Source organism: Theobroma cacao, chromosome 5 (genome assembly GCF_053813885.1).
Source record: "Theobroma cacao isolate CCN51 chromosome 5, ASM5381388v1, whole genome shotgun sequence".
In the NCBI taxonomy this organism is placed as follows: Eukaryota; Viridiplantae; Streptophyta; class Magnoliopsida; order Malvales; family Malvaceae; genus Theobroma; species Theobroma cacao.
The window spans coordinates 5,297,780-5,321,880 of NC_142643.1; the positions used below are offsets into that span (position 1 = coordinate 5,297,780).

Below are 24,101 nucleotides of genomic sequence, written 5' to 3' on the forward strand. Positions count from 1 at the left end.
TATAACAAAGCCAATTCTACAAGACTTTGACATCTCTTGAACAGCAGTGCAATAGCGCGACCTTTATGGAAAACCAAGAGAAAAGAATATAAATACACAATGTGAAAATGAAAAAAATCTATATATGAAGCAAAAAGAAAGCTGTATCACCTTTTGTTTTCCCGATACCTCGACTATACTTACATTTTGGTTTTCTAACGTTTAGGTATAATCTAAAACTGACATGCAAGCTGGTTATCTCCTTTAGAAGTTGAGGAACTTGATACCATAGGCAAATACAAAGAAGAAGAGGAGACATCAGCCAATATGCGCAGCGGCAACAGTTGGAAGGAAGTCATATTCAAAGCCTAAGGTGCCTTTAAGGAAGTCCTTGACTGATATATCACCTTGTCCAGGGACCTCAACAAGAGCATTCTTGTCGCCCACTTGAGAAGTCACAAGCCCATATAGTGTCCAAGCCACGGGAGAAGCCCAATAGTACCACCTCTACCAAACAGGGATTTGCTGCAATGGGTGAATAAAGTAAATTTTTTTTTCTTAAAAAAATTCTCAAGGGGATTAGATTAGCCAAATAACTAGGTAATTAGAAAGAGTAGTTAAACTTTGAGATAACTTACCATCCTAGGAATGAGAAAACTAGAGAACAAGTTCCAAAAAACATGAAGAATGTTGATATAAAAGTGATTCATTAATGTGGAAAGATGTAATTAAAGTAGAATTGAATTCACTTCCAAAACATGAAGTCTTTGAACCTATAGTCTGTACACCAAAAGGTGTAAACTTAATGGGATATAATTGAGTATTTGTGCTAAAACGAAATGAAAAAAAATGAAATTGTAAGATATAAAACACAGCTTGTCACACAAAGTTTTACCCAAAAACCTAGTAATGATTATGAAGAGACATATTCTCCTGTGGTAGATGTAATTACATTTTGATATTTAATTAGTCTGACAATATATGAGAAGCTTAAAATGCATTTGATGGATGTAGTTATAGCCTATTTATATGGCTCACTTGATAACGATATTTATATGAAAATCTCTAAAGGATTTAAGTTGCTTGAAGCTCAAAATTTGAATTCTCGAAAAATTTATTCAATCAAATTAAATAAATCTTTCTATGGATTAAAAAATTCTGACACATGTCATAGAATCGTATTAGTTAATATTTGTTGAAAGAAGGCTATAAAAATGATTCTATATGTCTATGTGATTTTATAAAAAGATTCAAATATGAATTTGTGATAATTGCTATTTATGTTGATGACCTAAATATTATTGAAACTCTTGAAAAGTTATCAAAAATCGTGAATTATTTAAAGAAATAACTTAAGATGAAAAACTTTGAAAAGACAAGGTTTTGTTTGGGTCTTCAAATTGAATACTTGACAAATAGAATTTTTGTCAAGAACGATTTTTAACAAATTATATAGCAAACGTACTAAAACGATTTTATATAGACAAAACGCATTTATTGAGTTCACCAATGGTTGTAAGGTCATTAGATGTGAAAAAAGACCCTTTCGAACTTGTGAAAATGATAAAGAACTTCTCGATCTTGAAGTACTATATTTTAATGCAATTGGAATACTAATGTATCTTACTAGTAATACACGACCTAATATATCATTTGTTGTAAATTTATAAGCAATGTATAGTTCTTCTTCAATATGAAGATATTAGAATGGAATTAAACATATACTTCGATATCTCCAAGGAGTAAAGGACATTGGCTTATATTCTCAACTGTATCAAAATCAAATTTAATTGGTTATGCAGATGTAAAATATTTATCTGATTTACACAAAACTCAATCTAAGATAAGTTACTTATTCACATATGGAGGTATGGCTATTTCATGACATTTTGTAAAACAAACTATAATTGCTACTTCTTTTAACTATGCAAAAATTTTACCAATTCATGAGGCAAGTCGTGATCATGTCTGGTTAAAATCTGTAACTCAACATATTCAAGAAATGTGTGGCTTGTCAATCAAGAAGAAAATTCCAACAGCATTATATGAGAATAATATTGCTTGCATAGCACAGTTAAAGGAATGATACATTACAGGTGATAAAACAAAACATATTTTGTCAAAATTCTTCTTCACTCCCAATCTAAAAAAAAAACATAATATTAGTGTTTAACAAATTCAGTCAAGTGACAATCTAGCATATTTATTCATTAAAGCCCTTTCTACTGCAACATTTAAAGAGTTAGTACAAAAAATTAGAACGCGCCATTTTAAAGATCTTAAATAATACAGTCATAAGGAAAGTAAAACACGTATTATACTTTTTTCCTTTATCAAGGTTTTTCCCATCGGGTTTTTCTTGATTAGGTTTTTAATGAGGTAATATTTCAAAAGTGTATTTTTGAAAAGAATTATGTACTTTTTTTCCTTTACACAGATTTTTTCCCATAAAGTTTTTTCCTAGTAAAGTTTTAACGAAGCATATTCTTGCTATAATGGATATTCAAGGGAGAGTGTTATAAATATATGTGTAAATATTCATTTTGTTATGTATATCTAAATTTGAATATAGATTAGATTGGATTAAGATTAGGATTTAATTCATTTATCTAATCTCTTAGTATTATATTTATTTTGTAAATTCTATCTAGTAAGGGGTTATTAGTCTATAAATAGACTCCTTATTTCATTTGTAAATACACACTTGAATAAGATCTTCTTACTTCCTTTAAATATATTCTTTATAATTATTCTCTTTCTTTTGTAGTTGTTTTTTCAGTTTACATTTCATAACACTTTTCCTATTTTTAGTATTTATTTTACCAACATCTATAAATTATGTTGGTGTGATAAATAAAATTTCAAAATGGTCTATCATTTAAAATAGAAAACAAAAAATCAAAGTGATGTGGACACTTTAATGAGCTCGGCAAGAGCTCATGCTATTGGTGGGAGAAAGAATAAGGGTCGGGCTACCTCATTTCCTTTCTCGTCAAGGACTCTTGGATATTGTCTGGCAATCAAAATTGTAATTTTGACAATTTAACAGTAATAACAAAAGAATTTACAATTATTTTTCGTAAAATAGAGTATTTATGTATTTTGATATAATATTTAAAAAATTAAAATAAATTTTTATTTTTTATTACGTTCAATTAAGTCTTTATATTTTATTTTGAGTCAAGTCAGTTGTTATAATTAACGATTAACTTAATTAAAATATCATTTGTCATTCTATATCACGTGTTGTTAATGTGACATAATAACACATCATAATAAATGGTGATATGATATGTTAATGTAGCATAATTGTAAACAATCCATTTTGTCCGGGATGTCTATGGAATTTTGAAAGTAAAAATATATGAAAATAAGAAAAATAACCAAAAAAAAAGACAAACATGAAAAAGGGTGAAGATAGATTTGCATTAATCTTAATTTTGGATGTATTTAAAAATTTAAAAGAGATTAAGTTAAATTGATTTAAAACTTAAGAGATCAATTCAAGAAGAAATAGAATATATTGGATATAAATATAGTCAAGTAACAATGCTAAAAGCAAATGAAAAAAGAAAATCCTAGCAGAAGTATTTGGGAGAGGAGAGAAAATAGTTTTTGAGTTTCGATTTTTTTTAAATCTAGGAGAATCAATTTAATTTTTAAAAAAAATTATTCCGATGAAAGGGAGAAATAAGAAAAAGAAGATCAAAAGGAGATATATAATCTCAATACGATGTCAATTTACCTTAATTAAGGAGGAGATATGTGGGCTTGGTATCTGGGTCCACGTAAACCCACTTGGGTAATCTTAGTCCATTAATCTAGTTTTTTTTTTTTGAGCTTTTCAATGAGTTTCATATTTATTTTTTTATATTGAAATTAGTTTAATTGATATTTTCCAGTATTGTGATTAAAGTGTTTTTTAATTTAATGACCTTTGACCTAATTTTTTATTTTTATGTTTAATATTTTTATTTATATATTTTTGGATCATTTAAAAATTAGAAATATTATATAAATTTATGAAAATTTTTTGATGATGGATTCTCAAGAATGCTAAAAAGTAGTGGCTTTTTGAGAATTTTTGGGTGAGAATATTTTTCAAAATTATACCATAAGAGTTTGGAGATTTTGAAAAATTTTCAATACTAAAGATTTGCATAAATATTTGAATATAATATAAAAGATAAAAATATAAAATTTAATAAATAAATTCTCCAATAATAGAATCTAAGGATACCAAAAGAGATGGTTTCTTGAGAATTTTTAAGTGAGAAAATCTTTCAAAATTATGCCATAAGAGTTTGGAGATTTTGAAAAACTTTTGATTTTAAGAATTTTGATTTAATTATTTAAAAAATATATATAAAAATATAAATTATAAAAATATAGAATAGGTAAAGGAAATAAAATTGAATATTAAACTAGAGTTTCTTTAATAAGACTAAAAGATGACGCATAACTAATTAGGTACCAATTAAATGAGTATTATGAAGGTGTTAATATATTCTTCATACATAAATGATTGTAGATAGAATTTTTTAAGATTTCATTAGAAAAGTAGATTCAAATCAATCGCACCCATATAAAAAAGATTGATGGTGACTATAATTGAGTTTTAAGAATCACACAATATAACAATGATGACAAGCTCATTTGACATTTTCACCTCACATACAATTTGACTAATAATAATTAGTCAACTATTAGTTATAAATATTTATTTAATTTTTATTTGATTAAAATAAAAATGTATGAACTTGATTGAATATAATAAAAAAATAAATGCTTATTTGAATTTTTGAAAATAGTTTAGAGATTTTTATGAATATTATGCCATGTATTTTTTATTTTTATTAAATCAAGGTTAAATATAGAATTAGAAATATAAAAATAAGAAAAAAAAATTCAATTTTAGTTTTTTTCCTATATCACAAAAAAAGTTTTTTTTTTAATAATTGGGAAAAAGAAGATTTGAACCTTGCTCTTTAAGTAGGGGGTTTTTCTTTTGATTGATATTACTAATTAAATAAAAAAATCTCATTTTATCTCTAGGAATTGTAACTTACTAAAGGAGAAAATTTAGTGAAAATGTAAATGTCCTTATCCAAATGATATTTTTCTTATGATGGTATTAAAGAAAATAAAATAAGAAAAGAAAATAAAAGAAAGATTGTGGTAGAGGAAATGCCCACTTTGGCAGTCTAACACCAGCCATATGAAGTGTCCTTAATTATTTTCTCTTATTAAGAGGTGAAAAATCAAAAAACAAGATATTGTTTATTAATTTTTTAGATAAAATATTTTTAATTTGTTAAATTTTAATCGAAATTTTAAATGGGTACATTAATTTTGAAATGAACACTTCCTCCAAAAAAAACATATTTTACTGGATACATAGATCCAGCCGTTACTCAACCATTAATATTTTCGTTAATTTGATGACTTGATAATATTGAAATGATAATTTTACTTTTTATTAATTTTAAAAATTACTATATATTTTTTATTAATTAAAAAAAGAGTCTTCCTTCTCTTTGAGAGTTGGGGAGCACAGATCGATACTCTCTATATTTTTATTTTTATTTAAAAAATAAAATTAATTAAAAAATAGGTATTTTAGTTTTTTAATTATCTCTGTTAATGGTGTTTATATTTTTAAAATGGAGTATTTATTTCAAAAACTAATAGATTTATTTAAAATTTTAATTAGAACTTAAGAGTAAGAGGATATTTTACTTATTTTTTTATTTTATTTCAACCAAAACATATAACCGAAAAGAAAATACTTATATATATATATATATATAAAAGCTTATTAATAGGAATTCTGCAATTTGAACGGGGCGAGGGCAAAGCCTGGGCCTGGAGCTGAAGAAGCCTGCTCCCTGGATATGCCTCAACTTTACCTGCAAACCCACCCAAAAAAAAAAGAAAAAAAAAAGCAAAACATCTTTCTTTCTAGTTGACCAAATTTTGACGAATTTCTCTTGTGCCCAACTTATTTGCTCGCTGCAGAGAAATTCGCTCAGCTCTGGTAGTTTAATAACGTTTTTGTGTCTTCATTTGTTTATTAAATAAATGAAGCATATGAATATGTTGATTTATTTATATGCTTTTTTTTGGATGAGAATTCATAGAAATTAGATATTCATGGTGCGGAAATTTCCAGTTGCTGCGTCAATACTGGCCTTTGTCGGATTAATGCTATGATTTTAATGTAAATGTGATGTTGGTGCCAAATATAAAGTATAAACTATATCAAAGTTGCCAGAACGTCTCTTCATTTGTTAATTTTTTTTCCAAAAGAAGAATTGGATTAGGCCTATTCTGTATTGAAATTTTAGCTTTTTTTTTTTTTTAAGCAATGATGTTGATTCTTTGTAAAATTATTGTTACAGAGTTGTATAAAGAAGAAAACAATTCCCTAAGTTTCCTTTTAAAAGTAGAAACGTCGATATGGCTGCGTCAGAGGAGAACAGTGCATTGTTCCCAATCTTCGTGTTGACTATAATGGCTCTGCCATTGGTACCATACACTCTAGTTAAGATATTAAATGCATTCTCGAAGAAAACGATGACTATCCACTGCCAGTGTTCTGTATGTTCTCGTTCTGGGAAGTATAGGAAATCTATTTTCAAACGGGTAAATTTGCTTCCTATATGGTTTTATTCATTGTTAGGAATGGTATGTTTGACTGACAATGCTCTGTATGTTTTTGATCCTTTGGTTTACTTTTGCAGATCTCAAACTTCTCAACATGTAGAAATTTGACCCTTGTGCTTCTTTGGATTATCATGGTGATGCTGATATATTATATCAAGCATACAAGCCATGAGGTACTCCATCTTTTATTAATATCTGATGATCACATGATTTAATCTCATAGTCAGCTGCTACCTCATCTGTTATAGGATGGAATTATGGGTTTTAGGTGAAGACTTTAACTGTCATGTGTGGACTTAGGAAATTTAGGCTTGCTTTCTTCCATAACTGATTTTGCAAACATGGAATGAATGGTCATATATTAATATCTTCGTGATCATGTATTAATATATTAATGCAAGCAACCTTTATTTTTATCAGTTTGTTTCTTTCATCAACATTGTATACTCTGTGTGGTGTGCCCTGGGTGTTTCTCATGATAGTACATAATTCATCTCTTTTTTCGTTGCTTCTCAGATTAAAGTGTTTGAGCCATTTAGGATTCTTGGTTTAGAACCTGGAGCATCAGATTTAGACATAAAGAAAGCCTATAGGAGACTTTCAATACAGTATCATCCTGATAAAAATCCAGATCCAGGTTATAGATTTTATTTGTTGTTCCCATATATGGTTTTGGCAGCATTTTGATTTTCTTTTTGAAGACCTAATACCTATCCACCTTTTCTCCTCCCCTTTCTTCTCAAAGGCACACAATTATTTTGTTGAATACATTTCGAAGGCTTATCAAGCCCTGACAGATTCAGTCTCTCGGGAAAATTTTGAAAAGTATGGTCACCCAGATGGCAGGCAGGTAATAAAATTCTTGGGATTTGTCTTTAATTGCAGCAGAATAGCAGTTTCACATTTGAGAGAGTTTGGTTCCGATTTATTGTCCTATTTTCACTGGTTTCATAATTTAGGGTCTTCAAATGGGTATAGCCCTACCTCCATTTCTGCTGAATATTGATGGAGCGTCAGGTGGAATACTTCTGCTGGGAATAGTTGGAGTGTGCATTCTTCTGCCCTTGGTGTTAACTGTTATATATCTCTCAAGATCAGCCAAATATACTGGAAATTATGTGATGCATCAAACATTGTCTGCCTACTGCTACTTCATGAAACCTTCTTTAGCTCCGAGGTACAAAGTTCCTCCTTGTTGATTTGCTACCTAATGTTTACTGTGAAAGACCTATAAAAAGGTCATTATTGTTTTGTGTTTATAAATATAAGGAGATCTTGGACTGACATTCTTTCAGTAATGGCTAGAAATTTTCCCACCAGCAAACAATTCAACTAGGTGAATGACTGGGTCATTTCATCTGATTCCTTGTTGCATTGGCTTGACATGGTAGAGACTTGAAGTCAGATAGTTGAACTAAAAGCTATCATAAATTATACTCCTGTTGACCATGTTCAATAAGGTTTCATTTTGGTTTTCTCTAATAGTAGTCTATTTTTGCAGCAAGGTCTTGGATGTCTTCATAAAAGCTGCAGAATTCATGGAAATCCCGGTTCGGCAAAGTGATGGGGAACCCCTTCTGAAATTATTCATGTTGGTCAGGAGCGAGCTGAACTTGGACCTTAAGAATATTCGTCAAGAACAAGCTAAATTTTGGAAGCAGCACCCAGCTTTTGTAAAGGTGGCTCATTTGCAGCCATGCCTTTCTATATGTCTTTCACTATCTTGTTACTCAAACACCCTGAAGTTTGGGCTTATGATTCTTGCTGCTTTACATTACTTACCTTTCTACTTTTCAGGCAGAATTATTGATCCAAGCCCGGTTGACTCGTGAGTCTGCAGCTTTGCCTTCAGCTTTGTTGCGTGATTTTAGACGCATGCTTGGGCTTTCACCCCGCCTTCTTGAGGAACTAATGAAGGTGAATTTATCAGCTCTTCTAGCACAATAATGGATTTGTTACACACGTTTTTTGAAAATTGTCACTTTTGCACATGCATCCAGATTTGAACATATTGATAAAAATAGCTCTGTATTTTTATTGTTTCTCACAAGATCATTGACATTATTCTTATAAATTTTTGGAATTGTTAGGCATCTAAGTGTTTTGAAGAATTGTCTAAGAAATCAAGTGCATTTACTATCTTCATCTTCTTCAATAAAGAAGTGAAAAAGAACAAGTTGTTCCCAATTTATTGCAACTCCTCATCCTAATCATAATCTTTTAAATAATTGAAATTCCTAGACTGCAAAGCCATAATGCTCTGTAGCTGGCACTGGTGTGTGTGATGTGTGAGTGTGTTTACTAGGTCCTCAGCTATCTTATTCTACTTTTCTGAACAAAAGAATGCTTGCAAGTAATAATATTCTGCATTCTTTGGAAGTTTTATCAGTCAGTATGTTATTTATGAATACAGATGGCATTAATACCACGCACTGCTCGAGGGCATGGATGGTTGAGACCTGCAATTGGTGTGGTTGAGCTTTCTCAGAATATCATTCAGGTGTGTTTTTATGCTCCTTGTTTGGAATCTATTCTGTTGTCTGGAAATTTGGGGCTTTCCTTGTGTATGACTTTACTGAACACTTTCGGTGCCAATATTATGTTTAGTTACCTCTATCCATGTAGTCATTTGCAACATATCAAAGAGAAAACTGTTAATTACAAGGTATGCCTACGCAGCATAAATATTAGATGGTTTGCTGCATATTCTTAGCATTCAGGTGAGTATATATATAATTTTTTTCTGAAAGGATCAGTTTCCTAAACCGACACAAAATAGGCTTTGTTGATGAGAATTAGCAAGCTGTGTAGCCTACTAGAGATTGAAGTTGAATATTACTTTTTGGTTTGCACTACCATCATATCAGTTGCCAATGTGTTTGTCTGTGGCACCTTTGATAATCCTTGCTTTTTTCCTTTTTCTTTTTATTCCTATTGCATTTGACCTATAAATATCAAAGTTTTCTTACCTGCTGTTTTACTGACAATTTTGTACCAAATCTCTATTCATAAACTTTCTCTTCTAATAATTCTATAGGTTGGGCATTCACTGCCATTTGTTCTAGTACTGTTTTTTTTTTTTTTGCTGCATAAGCTCATTCTCTTTTCTTTTCTCTACCAAGTGATTAAATTTATTTATTCATTGAACCAGGCAGTTCCGCTAAGTGCTAGAAAGATTGTTGGGGGATCGAGTGAAGGTATTGCACCCTTTCTACAGCTGCCTCACTTTAATAAGGCCATGGTAAAAAAGATAGCAAGGAAGGTAATGCATTGCTTATTTTATTGGTTTTTGTACTGCACTAAAGAGTCTTGATACTTCTGCAGTAATTCTATGATGCCACCTGTAATAGCCTTCTTTTCGGGTTTTATTGCTTTGGTGCTTGGTTATTATTCTGCATCTCAAGTCACACTGTATGTCAACCATTTGGTCATGTTTTTTGGATTAAGTTATTTGTGGAGGAGGAAGAAAAACACTGGTTCATTAGCAAAAGCCTTAGAGACTTCAGGTTGAAATTTTCACACTGATGGCCATGGTTCAATTGTCTTAGAAAGGTGGTGAAAATGCTACATTCTTACTTGTACGGATTGGTAAATGCTCTATAAAACAAGATGTTGCCTTGATGTTGTGATGTAACATGCCTGAATCATGACATGGCATTGTTGAACATTTTGCATCTGTTTCCTATTATTCTTTAGTTTGAAGAATCTCTTTCACTATGACTGCAGAAAATGCGAACTTTTCAAGATTTCTGCGGCATGACCTTAGAAGATCGAGTTGAGCTGCTGACTAAGGTTGCAGGGTTATCTACTGGTGAAACCAAAGATGTGGAGATGGTTCTTGAAATGATGCCTTCCTTGACAATGGATGTCACGTGTGAGACAGAAGGTGAAGAGGGGATACAAGAGGGTGATATTGTCATGATGCATGCTTGGATCACGCTCAAGCGTGGGAGCGGTCTTGTTGCTTCTCTTTCTCATGCTCCTTACTTCCCTTTCCACAAGGAGGAGAACTTCTGGCTACTGGTTGCTGACTCTGTCTCCAATGATGTTTGGATCTCCCAAAAGGTTAGCTTCATGGATGAGGCTGTGGCCATAACAGCAGCATCTAAAGCAATTCAAGAGTTGAAGGAAGGTTCAGGGGCAAGTCTGAAGGAGACAAATGCAGCTGTTAGAGAAGCCCTTGAGAAAGTAAGGAGTGGGTCAAGGTTAGTGATGTGCAAATTTCAGGCTCCTGCTGAGGCAAATTACAATTTGACTGCATTCTGCTTGTGTGACTCTTGGATTGGTTGTGATAAGAAGACAAACTTAAAGATGAAATAATGAAACGGAGTCGAGCAGGTACAAGGACAGGTCCCTTGTCAGAAGAGGGAGCGGTCATGGAAGAGGGGATTGGGGAGGAAGAAGATGGATATGATGATTATGAGAGTGAATACAGTGACGATGAAGAGGATGAACAAGATTCTAAGAGGGATGGAGCTTTGGCCAATGGTGCTGTTGATAATAAAGGAAATGGATCAAGCTCTGAAAGTTCCGACAATGAGTGGAAAACCTTTTATTTTTGGTTTTTCCTTTTTAGGAATACAGGGGGAGGTGATGGATCCCATTCATTTCTTTTATATTGTAACATTTGATTATAGGGTATACCAATCCACATGTTGATATGAACTTAAATGCCGTAATGCTTGTCTCATAGAATCCTTAAAACCATTAACTGTATCTGTTGATTAACTTCCGTTAATGCATTCAGTTTTCCTGTTCCAAAACCAAGACGTTTCACAAGTTCTTTCCAAAACCTACTTGAGCCAGAAGCAGAAAATCAAGCGGAAATGATCATGGATCTGTCTCCTATTTCTCCAAAATTCCAACCCACAAGAACCTTCAAATACAGAGCATATGCTATAATTAACATATTTGACAACTTGCAGAAGAATCCAGTCAGGCAATTTAAATATTAGTGACTGGTTTCCAAATTATTTATAATTGAGATATTACCAACTGGTTACAAGAAAAATTATAAGTGCCTCCAAATTCACTTTTACTTCATGTCCCAAAAACAAGGGCTTCTATGCTTTGTTGAATTCAGAAAGGATATGGGTATACGATGACTATCTTTTAGAAACTTAAAGCTAAGAACTATTATCTGTGTCACGAACTATCTTCATTGAAGGAAGCACGACTGCAGCCACCGGATTACTCTCCAGTCCTCCACCTTCATCAATAACCAGCCTAAGGCCATCGATGTGAAGTTTCCCGTGGTGACCACTTACCACAATTGTCTCAGTCAGCTCCTGCAAGTATTCAACACCAAACACCTAGATCACTTGACTTTCATATCATGACAATCATGTTATTAAGCCCACAAAAGCTGCAAAGTACCCCTCCTAAAAGGAAGCTACACTGGAGTTAAGAAGTTGATCCTCAAGTCTATCTATCTATACACTAAGAAAAACAATGTCAAAGACAGATAAGAGTTGTTTCATAAGTAGTGAACTATTCATTACCTTGGGGATATCCCAAACATCCTTCCTCCCGCTTAGAGCTGTTACCTTGGGCACTCGGGTGTCTCGGGCTTTCAAAAATTCAAGCTGCTCTTGGATATTTTTCCCTCTCTCTAAACCAGCATGTACAGCAACCAATTTACAATGTTTAAGTCCTTCCTCGGTCTCTATACAGACATCATCCTGGAGAAATGCACATTGAAAACACGCACTAATTTTACCACCTTTATTCAGTGGTCATGCTATAACATTATAACTAATCTTCACATTATTGTTCCAGAAAACTAAAGAATTGCTTCTAACTTACTTTGTACTATTCACTGTAAAGTATTTACCACATTCTCATCACACACCAGTGTTCTAAAAGCTAAGAAAAAGCAAAGAGAAGAAAGAATACCTCTTCATGAACCCAAACCATATCAGCTAGAAATTTCTTGTGGTCTTCAGGAACTGCCTTGACCAAATCTGTACACAACAACAATCCTTCTTTCAAATAAAAATTAAGATATCTGAATCAACGTTAATTGTGAGCAGAAAATATCTTGTCTTAGATTAAGTAAGAGTAACTCAATCCAGAGGAACCCAATTACTATCTGTTAACTAAAATTATAAGAATAAGATCCCCATTGAAAAGTAAACAACTAAGATAACCCTCAACTGCAATAAGCCAATTGAAAATAACAATTAGAAATTATGCTAATCAAACACAAGCACCTAATTCAACATACTAACTAAAAAGAGATCAAACACAATCTAGAACCAAACCATGAATGAATCAAGAATCCATTTGCCACTTAATATTTTGACCATACCCTCAAAACCCAAAATCTCAATTGAAATTGAATGACGAAGAATCAAACACAACAATCCATTGAAAAATGAATATCTTAGAATGTAAATCTCCATTTACCATTGAATTGTCCAAACGATTACCAAAAAGCCACAAATTGTACGTTATCATTTGAAAACCAAGAATAAAGCTCTAACTAAAAAACCACCTTGATTAAAGGCAGAGCCATATATGGAAAAGCCAACTATCCAAAATAATAATAATAAAAAAAAACCATGCATTACCAGCAGATCCATGAGATACTCCATAAGACTCAAACGTAGGAGCAGCATCATAAATGGAACCTTTACACTCCAACCCTTTGGCAGCATTAAACTTAGCCTTAATCCAACCACTCCATATCCTCGCTTGCAAATGCATCTTTTCATACCCTTCTCCCTTATACCACCCTTCTCTTTCCTCATTATCCGCATACTCTTCCCACGTGTCCTTCGCTTCAAACTCCCCCGGCAACACCCCGACAAACCCGGCGAAAGCAAAGTCATGGTTTCCTGACAAAAAAACATGCTTCTGATTCGGATATTGCCTCGGCAAAGAGACTAAGAAATCGATTACTTTGCGTGTGTCGGGTCCACGGTCACAGTAGTCGCCTAGGAAGATGATGGTGGCGGTGTTGAAGGATTCTGGGTCGATCTTGGATTGGAGGTTGGACCAGAGATTGACAAGTTTGGTGATGTGGCCATGGATGTCTCCTATGCAGATTACGGTTCTTGGTTTATAGGCGGGATCTGTCATTTTTGGGGTTCGGTCGGGAGTTTGGGAAATTATCTTCGGGAGAAGCGGTCAGCTTACACACGCCACAACTTCAGCTGCGTAGAAACTAAAATGCACGTGTAAATATATTTATTACTATTTAGTATTTTGTTTGAATAAATAAAGCTTTACCCAGTATTTATTTTCCTCAACAAGAGTTAAGTTTGGATTCCATATTGTTATCTATTATGACTAGTAACTGATAATTAAAAAAAGTTTAATCTTAACTTCCAAAGTCTAGAAATTAAGGTCACTATCATATTGCAGAATTAATACTTATAATTTATTGCTTTCAATAATTTGATTTTTCATTATCAGAAAATTTTTTTATTATAGGATAGTAATGTATCAATTATAAATCTAAAAAACTTATGATAATTACTTAGTTTAGCTATCTAAACGGAGAAATTGCTAATTCCTTTGTTTTTGTTTCTAATTCTTTCTGTAAGTTGTAGCCTAAAATGACTGAAACACTAAACATTTTGAACCTTTTCGGCTTGTAAAAATCTAGCAATAATACAGCCAGGTTGAGTCATCTAGCAGAAGAAGAATATGTGGTAGAGCAAAAGGATTCCCAAATGCGACTTGCAATGGTTTCCAAGTTCCAACGAGTAAAACTGTAAAACCTCTAATGGATGCTGTTGGGAAATTGCAGAATTATCTCTAAAGAATTGCCCAAGATCTAACCCAATCAATAGAATAAAGAAAGAAAGAAATCAAGCACACCCACAAGAACACAAGAATTTACGTGGTTCAGTCTTTTGATGACCTACGTCCACGGGCACAACAACAGAGAAAAATTCACTAAGAGAAAAATCAGGAGATTACAAAAACAGTCTCAAACTCATAACCCTTATCCCACGTACACATAAATCACTCTCTCTAAATCTAGGTGATTATTTTTCTTTAACCCATAGGGTCCTTTTATAGTATCAAATACAATAACCTTATCCTAATATAATTAGGAATCTTATCCTAATAGAATTAGGAATTGTTATTCTAATCTAACTAGATTTAAAGACTATTTTATAAGGTATACTAATTTAATTAGAATTAAACAATCCTAATTAAATCACAATTCAAGACTATCCTAACAAATCTCCACCTTATGCTTGAATTCACCAAGCTCCACCTTACGAACCAATCTCTGTCGACACCGCCACTGCCTCAATGGGCCTCAAGCACTACGAACACCGATCAAGTCCAAGCAATGCTTGAACTTTATCACAGAAACTGACTTAGTTAGCATATCTGCCGGATTTTCTTCTGTAGCTATTTTCTTTACTACAATTTCACCTTTAGAAATAATCTCTCGAACGAAGTTACACTTGACTTGGATGTGTTTGGTTCTCTCATGAAACATCTGATTTTTAGTCAAATGTATAGCACTTTGACTGTCACAAAACACAACTGTTTGTGTTTGTTCAAAACCAAGATCACTAACCAAGCCTTTAAGCCACAAAGCCTCCTTCACTGCCTCGGTCACAGCCATATATTCAGCTTCAGTTGTAGACAAAGCAACGGTTGATTGAAGAACTGCTTTCCAACTGATTGCAGATCCTGAGAGAGTGAACACATACCCCGTTTGAGATCTTCTACTATCTAGATCACCAGCAAAATCTGAATCGGAGAAGCCAACCACATTACGACTAATGTTTGCACCTCCTTCACACACTAAGCCAACTTTAATAGTAACTTTAGGTGTTTTCACAAGCTCCCATGTTTGATCCCAGTGTAGAGACTCAATCTTCTTAGAAGACTCGACATATATAATTTTCTCATGATAAAAGTAAGGCTCATCAATCTCTACTTCCACAAATAAAACATAAGAATCAAAATCACCATCAATACAAGTAATGCTTCGTTGAGATACCAATTCTTGTACCTCTTGCAATTCTTTCTGGATTTCACTATCATCTCGCACTATCACAAGAGCATTGATTTCAAGCTCCACTTGCTTGCCAACTTCTTGGTCTAATGTGTTTGCAATTCTAGACTTTATCCCACAAAATAATGCAAACTTGTCAAAGGTAACATCCCGACTCACCATAAACTTGGGGAACTTACAATCAGTACACCACAACCAATAACCCTTCACCCCATATGCATAGCCTAGGAATATGCACTCTGTCGTCCTCAACTCAAGTTTACCATCACTCACATGAACATGAACAGGACAACCAAATACTCTCAATATAAAATAATCAGCGGGCTTACCAGACCAAACTTCCTTGGGAGTCTTAAATTCAATTGCAGTTGATGGAGACCGATTTACCAAGTAGCAAGCCATGTTGATAATTTCTGTCCAAAATACTTTGGTTAGGCCAACATTTGAGAACACGTATTTTGCTCTCTCCGAAAGTGTTTTCTTCATCCATTCTACAATATCGTTTTGATATGGTGTTTTGTCGACAATGCGATGTCTAACGATTTTCTCATTCTTGTAGAATAGACCAAACTCACCTTTGCAAAATTTCAAACCTTTGTTTGTTCGAAAGCTCTTGATCCTTTTCTTAGTCTGCTTCTCGATCAATACCTTCCAATGCAAAAAGGTGGTTAACACTTCACTCATAGCCCTTAGAAGATACGTCCACACCTTTCTTGAAAAATCATCAATAAAGATCCACATGTATAATGATCCACCTTTTGATGCCACCGGAGAAGGATCCCACAAATCTAAATAGATGTAGTTTACTGTACTCCTGGTTTGATGAGTTTTAGTGCTAAATTTCACTCTATGTTGCTCACAGAAATCTAGGTTTCCACTCTTTTGACCACACAGCAAACTACGCTTACTTAGTTTTCTAATCCCTCTCTCGCTCATATGACCAAATCTCATATTCCATAAACGTGTTACATCATCTTCAGGATCATTAGATGAGACCACAGAAACAGTTTCAATGACCGTATTTCCCACTAGACAATAAAGGTCACCGGATAACTTGCCCTTCATGATAGTTAAGGCTCCTTTAGATACATTCAAGACACCATCTTGGCCACTATATTTGTAGCCCTTCTTATCTAACAAACTCAAGAATATTAAATTCTTTTTCATGTCAGGGACATGTTTTACCTCAAGTGTTCTTACCATACCATCAAACATCTTGATTCGAATTGTGCCAATCCCAACAACTGAGAGAGAGAAATCATCTCCTAATTGTACAGTGCCCATATCAACAGATTGATAAGTTGTAAACCAATCACGCCTAGGACATATATGAAAGCAACAAGCCGAATCCAAGATCCATGTATCCATCAGGTTACAATTAGTAATTGCAAGAACATTATCAGTTTCCTCAAAAGTATCAAAGTCATCTCCAACCACGTTTGCAGTATTCTCAGACTTATTGAACTTTTCATCATCCTTGAATTTGGTACAGTCTTGACGAAAATGCCCTTTCTGACCACAATTCCAGCAAGTTTTCCCTTTTGCTCTAGATTTACCTTTTCTGTCTAAGCCTTTCTCTTTACCTCTACCTCTATTTACAACCAAACCTTCTGCTTGATTTTCATTCCGAAAACCACCAACTTTCTTCTTTAATTCCTTGGAATTTAAAGATGCCCTTACATCCTCGAAAGTGAGAGTGTCTCGGCCGTATAGTATAGTATCCACGAAATTTTCATACGATGGAGGCAAAGAACATAAAAGAATTAGGGCTAAGTCTTCATCCTCAATTTTAACATCGATATTCTTTAAATCAAGAATAACTCTATTAAATTCATCAATGTGGGTATTAACGGACGTACCTTCACTCATCTTGAGAGTATACAATCGTTGCTTCATATAAAGCCGATTCGTCAGGGACTTGGTCATATAAATACTTTCGAGTTTAAACCACACTGCAGCAGCAGATTCTTCATCCGTGACTTCTCTTAGCACCTCATCAGACAAAGCAAGGAGAATAGCACTATGTGCTTTTTTCATAAGGTCATCTTTCTCACCATCAGATAAATTCGAGGGAAGATGTTCTTTTCCCTTCAGTGCCTTCAACAGTCCTTGTTGCACTAGCAATGCGCGTATCTTAACACGCCACAGGCTGAAATCGTTTCTTCCATTAAACTTTTCAATCTCATACTTGGTCGACGAAGTTGCCATAGCGAGATTCAGATTGACCCAAGACCTTGAAGCTCTGATACCAGTTTGTTGGGAAATTGCGGAATTATCTCTAAAGAATTGCCCAAGATCTAACCCAATCAATAGAATAAAGAAAGAAAGAAATCAAGCACACCCACAAGAACACAAGAATTTACGTGGTTCAGTCTTTTGATGACCTACGTCCACGGGCACAACAACAGAGAAAAATTCACTAAGAGAAAAATCAGGAGATTACAAAAACAGTCTCAAATTCATAACCCTTATCCCACGTACACCTAAATCACTCTCTCTAAATCTAGGTGATTATTTTTCTTTAACCCATAGGGTCCTTTTATAGTATCAAATACAATAACCTTATCCTAATATAATTAGGAATCTTATCCTAATAGAATTAGGAATTGTTATTCTAATCTAACTAGATTTAAAGACTATTTTATAAGGTATACTAATTTAATTAGAATTAAACAATCCTAATTAAATCACAATTCAAGACTATCCTAACAAATGCTTTTTACTTGGAATCAGCATCTAGCGGCGTTGAATTGAAGCAACTGAATTATGGCATCGAAACTTTGTCCCTTGCCGTAACTTTTGTTTCAGTCCATGGAGTTTGACGTAGTCTCCTTCACATTTTTATCTTTACCTTGTGCCCAATAATGTGATGGGAATTTCGTTGGACTAGCATTTTACTCTTTTAACACGTTTGGTTTGCAAAATAGATAATAATATAATAGAATAACTATTATATAAGAATAAAATAAAATAAAAATAAAATAGAATAAATATTACGTAGTTTGATATAACGAATAGAATAGAGTAAAAATAATTATTATGACTTATTACAGTGTTTGGTTGGTAACAATAACTTTAAAAAAAGAATAAAATAAAAAATAAAAAGATAAAAATATCTTTTATTATATATATAATTATTTATTTTTATTTTATTTTTAAATATAAATAATTTATAATTTAATTAAAATATTAATAATTTATAATGTAAAATATTAATGTTTTAATATAATTTAATTACTAATATTTTATTTATAATTTAATATTATTATGATTACAATATTAATATTTTTTATTTATACTTATTAAAAATTTAATATATTAATAATTTTAATATATTTTAAAATATTAATATTAATAATATTTAAATTATATATAAAATATTAATATTTTAAATTTTACAAATAATTTTTTTCTTTTTTATTCTTTTTTCCTTTTTTCTTCTTCATAGGCCGATCGTCGAAAAGGTGACCAATGTAATAAAATGTCGATTTGGCACACCATGTGGCTGGATCTGGCCACTACGATGCTAGATCAGTGCTTCCTCGCTGCTGGATCTAGCCGTGGAGTGCCAGATCCAACTGTGAGATCTAGTTGGTAAGCACCAGATCCGTTGCTTCCCGCGGCCAGATCTGGCCTTTGAGTGCCAGATCTGGTTAGATCTTAGTTGAATCTTGTTAGAAAGGACTAGATAAACACTTTTCGACCATATTCGGTTGTGAAATCGCCTTTGCCATCGCTGTCGCCGTAATCGTCGCTGCAACCAGCGTCATCTCCGGTGTTGAGTGCCAGTTAAAGAGAGAATGAGAGAGGAAAGAACATGAGAAGAGAGAGAATGAAGAAGGGAAAATGAGAAGAAAAAAATATTTATAGGTCTAGAGTTATAATATTTTTAATTTATAAGGGGTATTTTAATCTTATCACATTTTATAGCTATTCCCTCAGTAATGGAATAGCAAAACTCATGAGGAAACTCGAATGCAGTTATGCCTGAGTTTTATCCCATTTTAAAGAATAGCTATTATTAGATAATACCTGTTCCTTGTGCCATTGTTGTACCAAACGGAGATAGAGCAAAAACATGAGAATAAACAGGAAATAGCTTAGCTATTCCCTGTACCAAATGTGCACTTTGTGTTTGTTCTCCCGCATTTAGTGACCAAAAAGAAAGAAAAACAAAGATCATGCGTGATAAATTGCAGGAGATACATCCATTAATGGCAGTGAAGGATGGAGTAATAAATTCTTTGCTAGGTTAAGGTAAACAGATGGAATGAACAGAGTTTTGCATGGTCTCAGTGGTACTGCTAAGGTATAGCGCCAAAAACTGAGAGCAACAAAGGCAATGTTAGATGAAGTCACTCAATGCTCAAATCTTCCAAGTAAAAGAAATAAAAAGAATGTTGTTGGCCCTTTTGTTTTCCCCATCCATTGACTCTATGTACAGTTTGGTTTTCTAACCTACAGGTATACTCCTAAAACTAACATGAAACCTTGTTATCTTCTTTAGAAGTTGAGGAACTTGATACAATAGGCAAATACTAAGAATAAGAGGAGACACCAGCCAACGTGAGCAGCAGCAACAACTGGAAGGAAGTCATATTCAAAGCCCAAGTAGTCTTTAATCTTAAGAAGATCAATCATGTCGCCCACTTGACAAGTCACAACCACAATTGCAATTTTGACTAAGTGGACAATTTATTTAATCCATTATTTTATAAAAAAGTTATAAGGCATGAAAAGTCATTGACATGTTCCCATTAAAAATGTGAAAGTAATTTGCTTATAAATACTAAAATTTTGAAAAAATATTTACTTTTTAACACATCATCGTAAAGATAAATTTGTAATAAAATGATTTTAAAAAATTATTTTATCGAAGATAAAATTTTTTATTCACTTCATGAGTGATCTAATTACCATATAATTATCAAACACGAAATCATTTTGATTTTTAATAAAACCATTTCTTACCTAATATCACCTAGTAATTTTTTTTATAAATTTTATATTTAAAGAAAAAGGTATTGTCGAAAGAATTCACATGATATAGTGATAAATATAACGCTTCCATAAAAGATATCAATTAAAGATGAGAAATATTGTTACTAACATAAATAGTAATAAATTTTTTTTTGTAATTTTCATAATATAAGCTCATAAAGTGATGTTACGTGAAAGAAAAAAAAAAACCTCTAATGTGTTCAAGGTAACATTAAGTAGAGTAGGAATTAAAAGCTCTGCTCCCAACATAAACATCTCCTTCAACTGCCAAATGCTTAAACCGAACTTCAATCATTGGAATCTCAATCCCCACTCTACACCAATCATAACCCCATTAATCAAATCTAATCTAAAAATGGAAACAAAAACAACCCACAAAGTTCTTTTTTTGTCGATGGAACCTACCTGTCTGTTCTGTCACTTAATCTCCTCAAAAAGTTTTCATTATCTTCTTCAGCAACCTTCAACAAACTATCCATCAACTGCTTCTTATCTTGCATCCCAAGCTTAATAACATCAACATCAACATGAACAACCCTCCCACTATCAAGAACCTATCTTAAAATCCCTTTCCTCTACCAATCATACGTTGGTAACCTTTCGATAGCAGCCCAACGTAGGTCTTCCTCATCATCTTGATGTCCACTCTTGTTAAAACCTTAGGGTGCAGATTGCCTAACCCCCTTGAAGCCCGCCAAAGCCATCGACCTGGCTACCTTAACTACAGCTAAAGCTGACGTTAAGAAGTATTAATATTATTCTTGTTATGGGCTACAGCTTTACGTTACTATAAACAAAAAATGCTCTCGGCTATAATCTGAATGTTTTTGGCAAAACTTTGAAAGTTTGGGTTCATTTTGTAGTGTAGGAAGCCAAATATATATTTATAAATAGGGCAAAGTCGGTTCCCAGTGTTTGAATAACACTAGGTAACTACAAGAGGAAATTATGGAAAATGACCTTTGTAGTAAGGTGACTTAAAAAATGACCGTCTCTATAATTTTAACTGTTTTTAGCCAATTTGTGGCATGACTTGACAAGAATGCCCTTTAATCCAATTAATCCAAATGAAGACGCGTCTCAGTTTCTTTCTTTCTGCTCTCCCGCCATTCAGCTTCAAATTTCAAAATTAAATCTCGATTTAGATTTAGCTATCCTTCCGTCCAGCTCTCCAGTGCCATCGAGGTCTATATCAACAACCATCTTTCTCACAATCCCAAAGTACAGAGATGACATCAAGGTATTTGTTATGGGTTCTTACATTTATTTAGGGTTATTCATAGAACGAAAAAATTGATGGGTAAATTATATGAGTTTGGAAACTTAAATCTGGTTGGGGGTAGCGAAATCAATCAATTTATAAGCGATGCATGAATATTTCTTAGGCATTGAGTCACTGGATATTAGGAATCGTAACCTGTTTATTTGGCATTAGGTGCCTGAATATTTGTTGAGCATTGTGTGAGTTCTTTATAGGCATTACGTGACTGAATATATGTTGAGCGTTGCGTGAGAGTTAATACGTGACTGAATATTACCTGACTGAATATTTGTTGAACATTACGTGAGTTTTTTATAGGCATTACGTGATTGAATATTTGTTAGCATTGCGTGACAGGCGTTACGTGACCTAATATTACGTGACTGAATATTTGTTGAGCATTGCGTGACCTATTTGTAGGCATTGCGTGACTTTAGCTACCTAATGCTGAAGGTGATTCTCTACTAATTATCTTCAATAACATGATAAGCTCTAATGTAATTCTTGAAGTTTGTATATAATTTCAGAATTGTATAGTAGCAATAGTATTAGATTTTGGTTGGTTTACCATGATGCCTAAATTAAAAAAACAAAAAAAAAGAAGAGAAAAGAGGAAACGATAACGAATTTCTTGGAAAAGAGAAAAGAGGTAACATTAAAATCCTTTTTGATTAGTGAAAAAGAGAGAACCTTTACGCTACTTTTTATTAAGAATTTCTTGAAAAATTATGTTTGGCCTGGCTTTTGCTTTTAAGAGGTAGATAAAATGAAAGGGCAGGCCGAACAGGTACTTAATAACCAATTCAGCCCCCATTCATTGCACTGATATGGCTGTAGAAAACGAAAAGTCAGCTTTCATGCCTATAAATAAAGGGAATCATTAACCATTTGAATCAAATTCAATTATCTTAATCAATCTCAGATAATTGAAAAATGACCTCCAAAGATCCAAGAGTCGAGAAGGGGAAAGAGGCAGCCTCCGAAGAGGATGAGGTGCCTTTGAGTGTGAGGGACCAGTTGCACATATTTTGAGTGTGAGGGACCAGTTGCACATATTCCAGCAGGAGATTCAAGTCCTCATCGACAACCTGATGCAAAGGACTTTTAACCTGGAGGCTGCCATCCTGAGCAACGAAAAAATTCTCACCGAGATAGAGTTCAAAATAGATGAACTTATGAAGAAATGAACTACGATTTAATTTTTTTTATATCATCTCCTTGTATTTTCGGGGGGGTCTTTTTAATAAAATTTGAATAAAATTTATAGTAATTTTTATTTTCATTGAGCATATATTTTGTTGAGTTATTTTCTTCGTTTAAGTTATATTATGTTGAATAATTTCGTGAGTGGATGTTAGGCATTGGGTGACCTATTATTAAGTATTGGGAGAGTAGGTTATACGCGGCGCGTGAATTATGCTATGCATATCTTCTGTTGAGACATTGCGTGAGTGGTTTGTATGTATATGGAATAGAGTACCTATGGTGACTTGTTGTTATGTTTTACGTGACGTTGGGCCAGTACGTGACTGTTTAAGTTGGCATAACGTGAGTGGATATTAGGCATCAATTGACTTATTATTAGGTATTACGAGACTGGTGGTGCGTGACTAGTACAATTCACCTCTTGTTTAGAGGCTCATTAGTCATTGGGTGACTTATTCTTAGGTGTTGCAAGCATGGCGGTGTGTGACTGACTTGTGCAATTCATGTGTTGCTTTGAGGCTTTTGTTCAGTAGTTTTTTAGGCAGTGCGTGACTGGTTTTTATATATTGCGTTATCTATTGTAGCGAGAGTGGTAGCGCGTGACTTGTGCAATTTATGTGTTATTTTGAGGCTTTTGTTCAATAATTTCTAGGCTTGTGCATATATATGGAGTCTGATCGTGGATTACTTGTGTAATTCACCTTTTGTTTTTTAGGTGGTAGTGCTTATTCTCTGCTTCGCCCGTAACCGGAGGTTTGAAACCCCTCAACAAGTAATCCACGGTCAGACTCCACACATATGTACCCTATGAGAATGCATTCCACTCGTCGATGTTCTCGACCAGCGACAACAACCATGGAACCACAGATCGTCTGTAGTCTTGATCGAATAAAACATTGATCGTGATCAAGACGAGGACCATCTTGCTCGCGTCTCCCTCCTGCTGAAACCGCCTTCCCTTGAACATATCTAAAACCTGTTGGATCTTCACCTTCTTCC

At 33.4% G+C, this 24,101-nt stretch overlaps 1 protein-coding gene and 1 pseudogene across 2 annotated transcripts; one reads left to right on the forward strand and one right to left on the reverse strand.

Moving 5' to 3' along the window:
* Positions 1-5,809: 5,809 nt before the first annotated feature.
* LOC18598183 (dnaJ protein ERDJ2A-like) lies at positions 5,810-11,408 on the forward strand (annotated as a pseudogene). The gene is made up of 10 exons (XR_016026540.1): positions 5,810-6,016; positions 6,381-6,624; positions 6,723-6,818; positions 7,391-7,495; positions 7,605-7,822; positions 8,147-8,324; positions 8,443-8,562; positions 9,059-9,145; positions 9,797-9,907; positions 10,372-11,408. The product of XR_016026540.1 is annotated as a dnaJ protein ERDJ2A-like (transcript).
* A 53-nt stretch (positions 11,409-11,461) lies between these two features.
* LOC18598184 (tyrosine-protein phosphatase RLPH2-like) lies at positions 11,462-13,809 on the reverse strand. Its single transcript, XM_007027592.3, has 4 exons — positions 13,218-13,809; positions 12,541-12,608; positions 12,147-12,326; positions 11,462-11,933 (listed from the first exon to the last, which is right to left on the reverse strand). Exons 1-4 carry the CDS (start codon positions 13,726-13,728, stop codon positions 11,772-11,774), a joined length of 921 nt encoding a protein of 306 aa, XP_007027654.3. The 5' UTR covers positions 13,729-13,809; the 3' UTR covers positions 11,462-11,771.
* Positions 13,810-24,101: the final 10,292 nt, after the last annotated feature.

Bases quoted from the DNA above. Each gene is read 5' to 3' on its own strand.
- LOC18598184 (XM_007027592.3), bottom strand. From the start codon at position 13,728: ATGACAGATCCCGCCTATAAACCAAGAACCGTAATCTGCATAGGAGAC. The intron at 12,609-13,217 runs GTAATGCATGGT...TGTTGTGTACAG, and splicing joins AGTATCTCATGGATCTGCTG to ATTTGGTCAAGGCAGTTCCT. The intron at 12,327-12,540 runs GTATTCTTTCTT...GCATTTCTCCAG, and splicing joins TGGTTTGGGTTCATGAAGAG to GATGATGTCTGTATAGAGAC.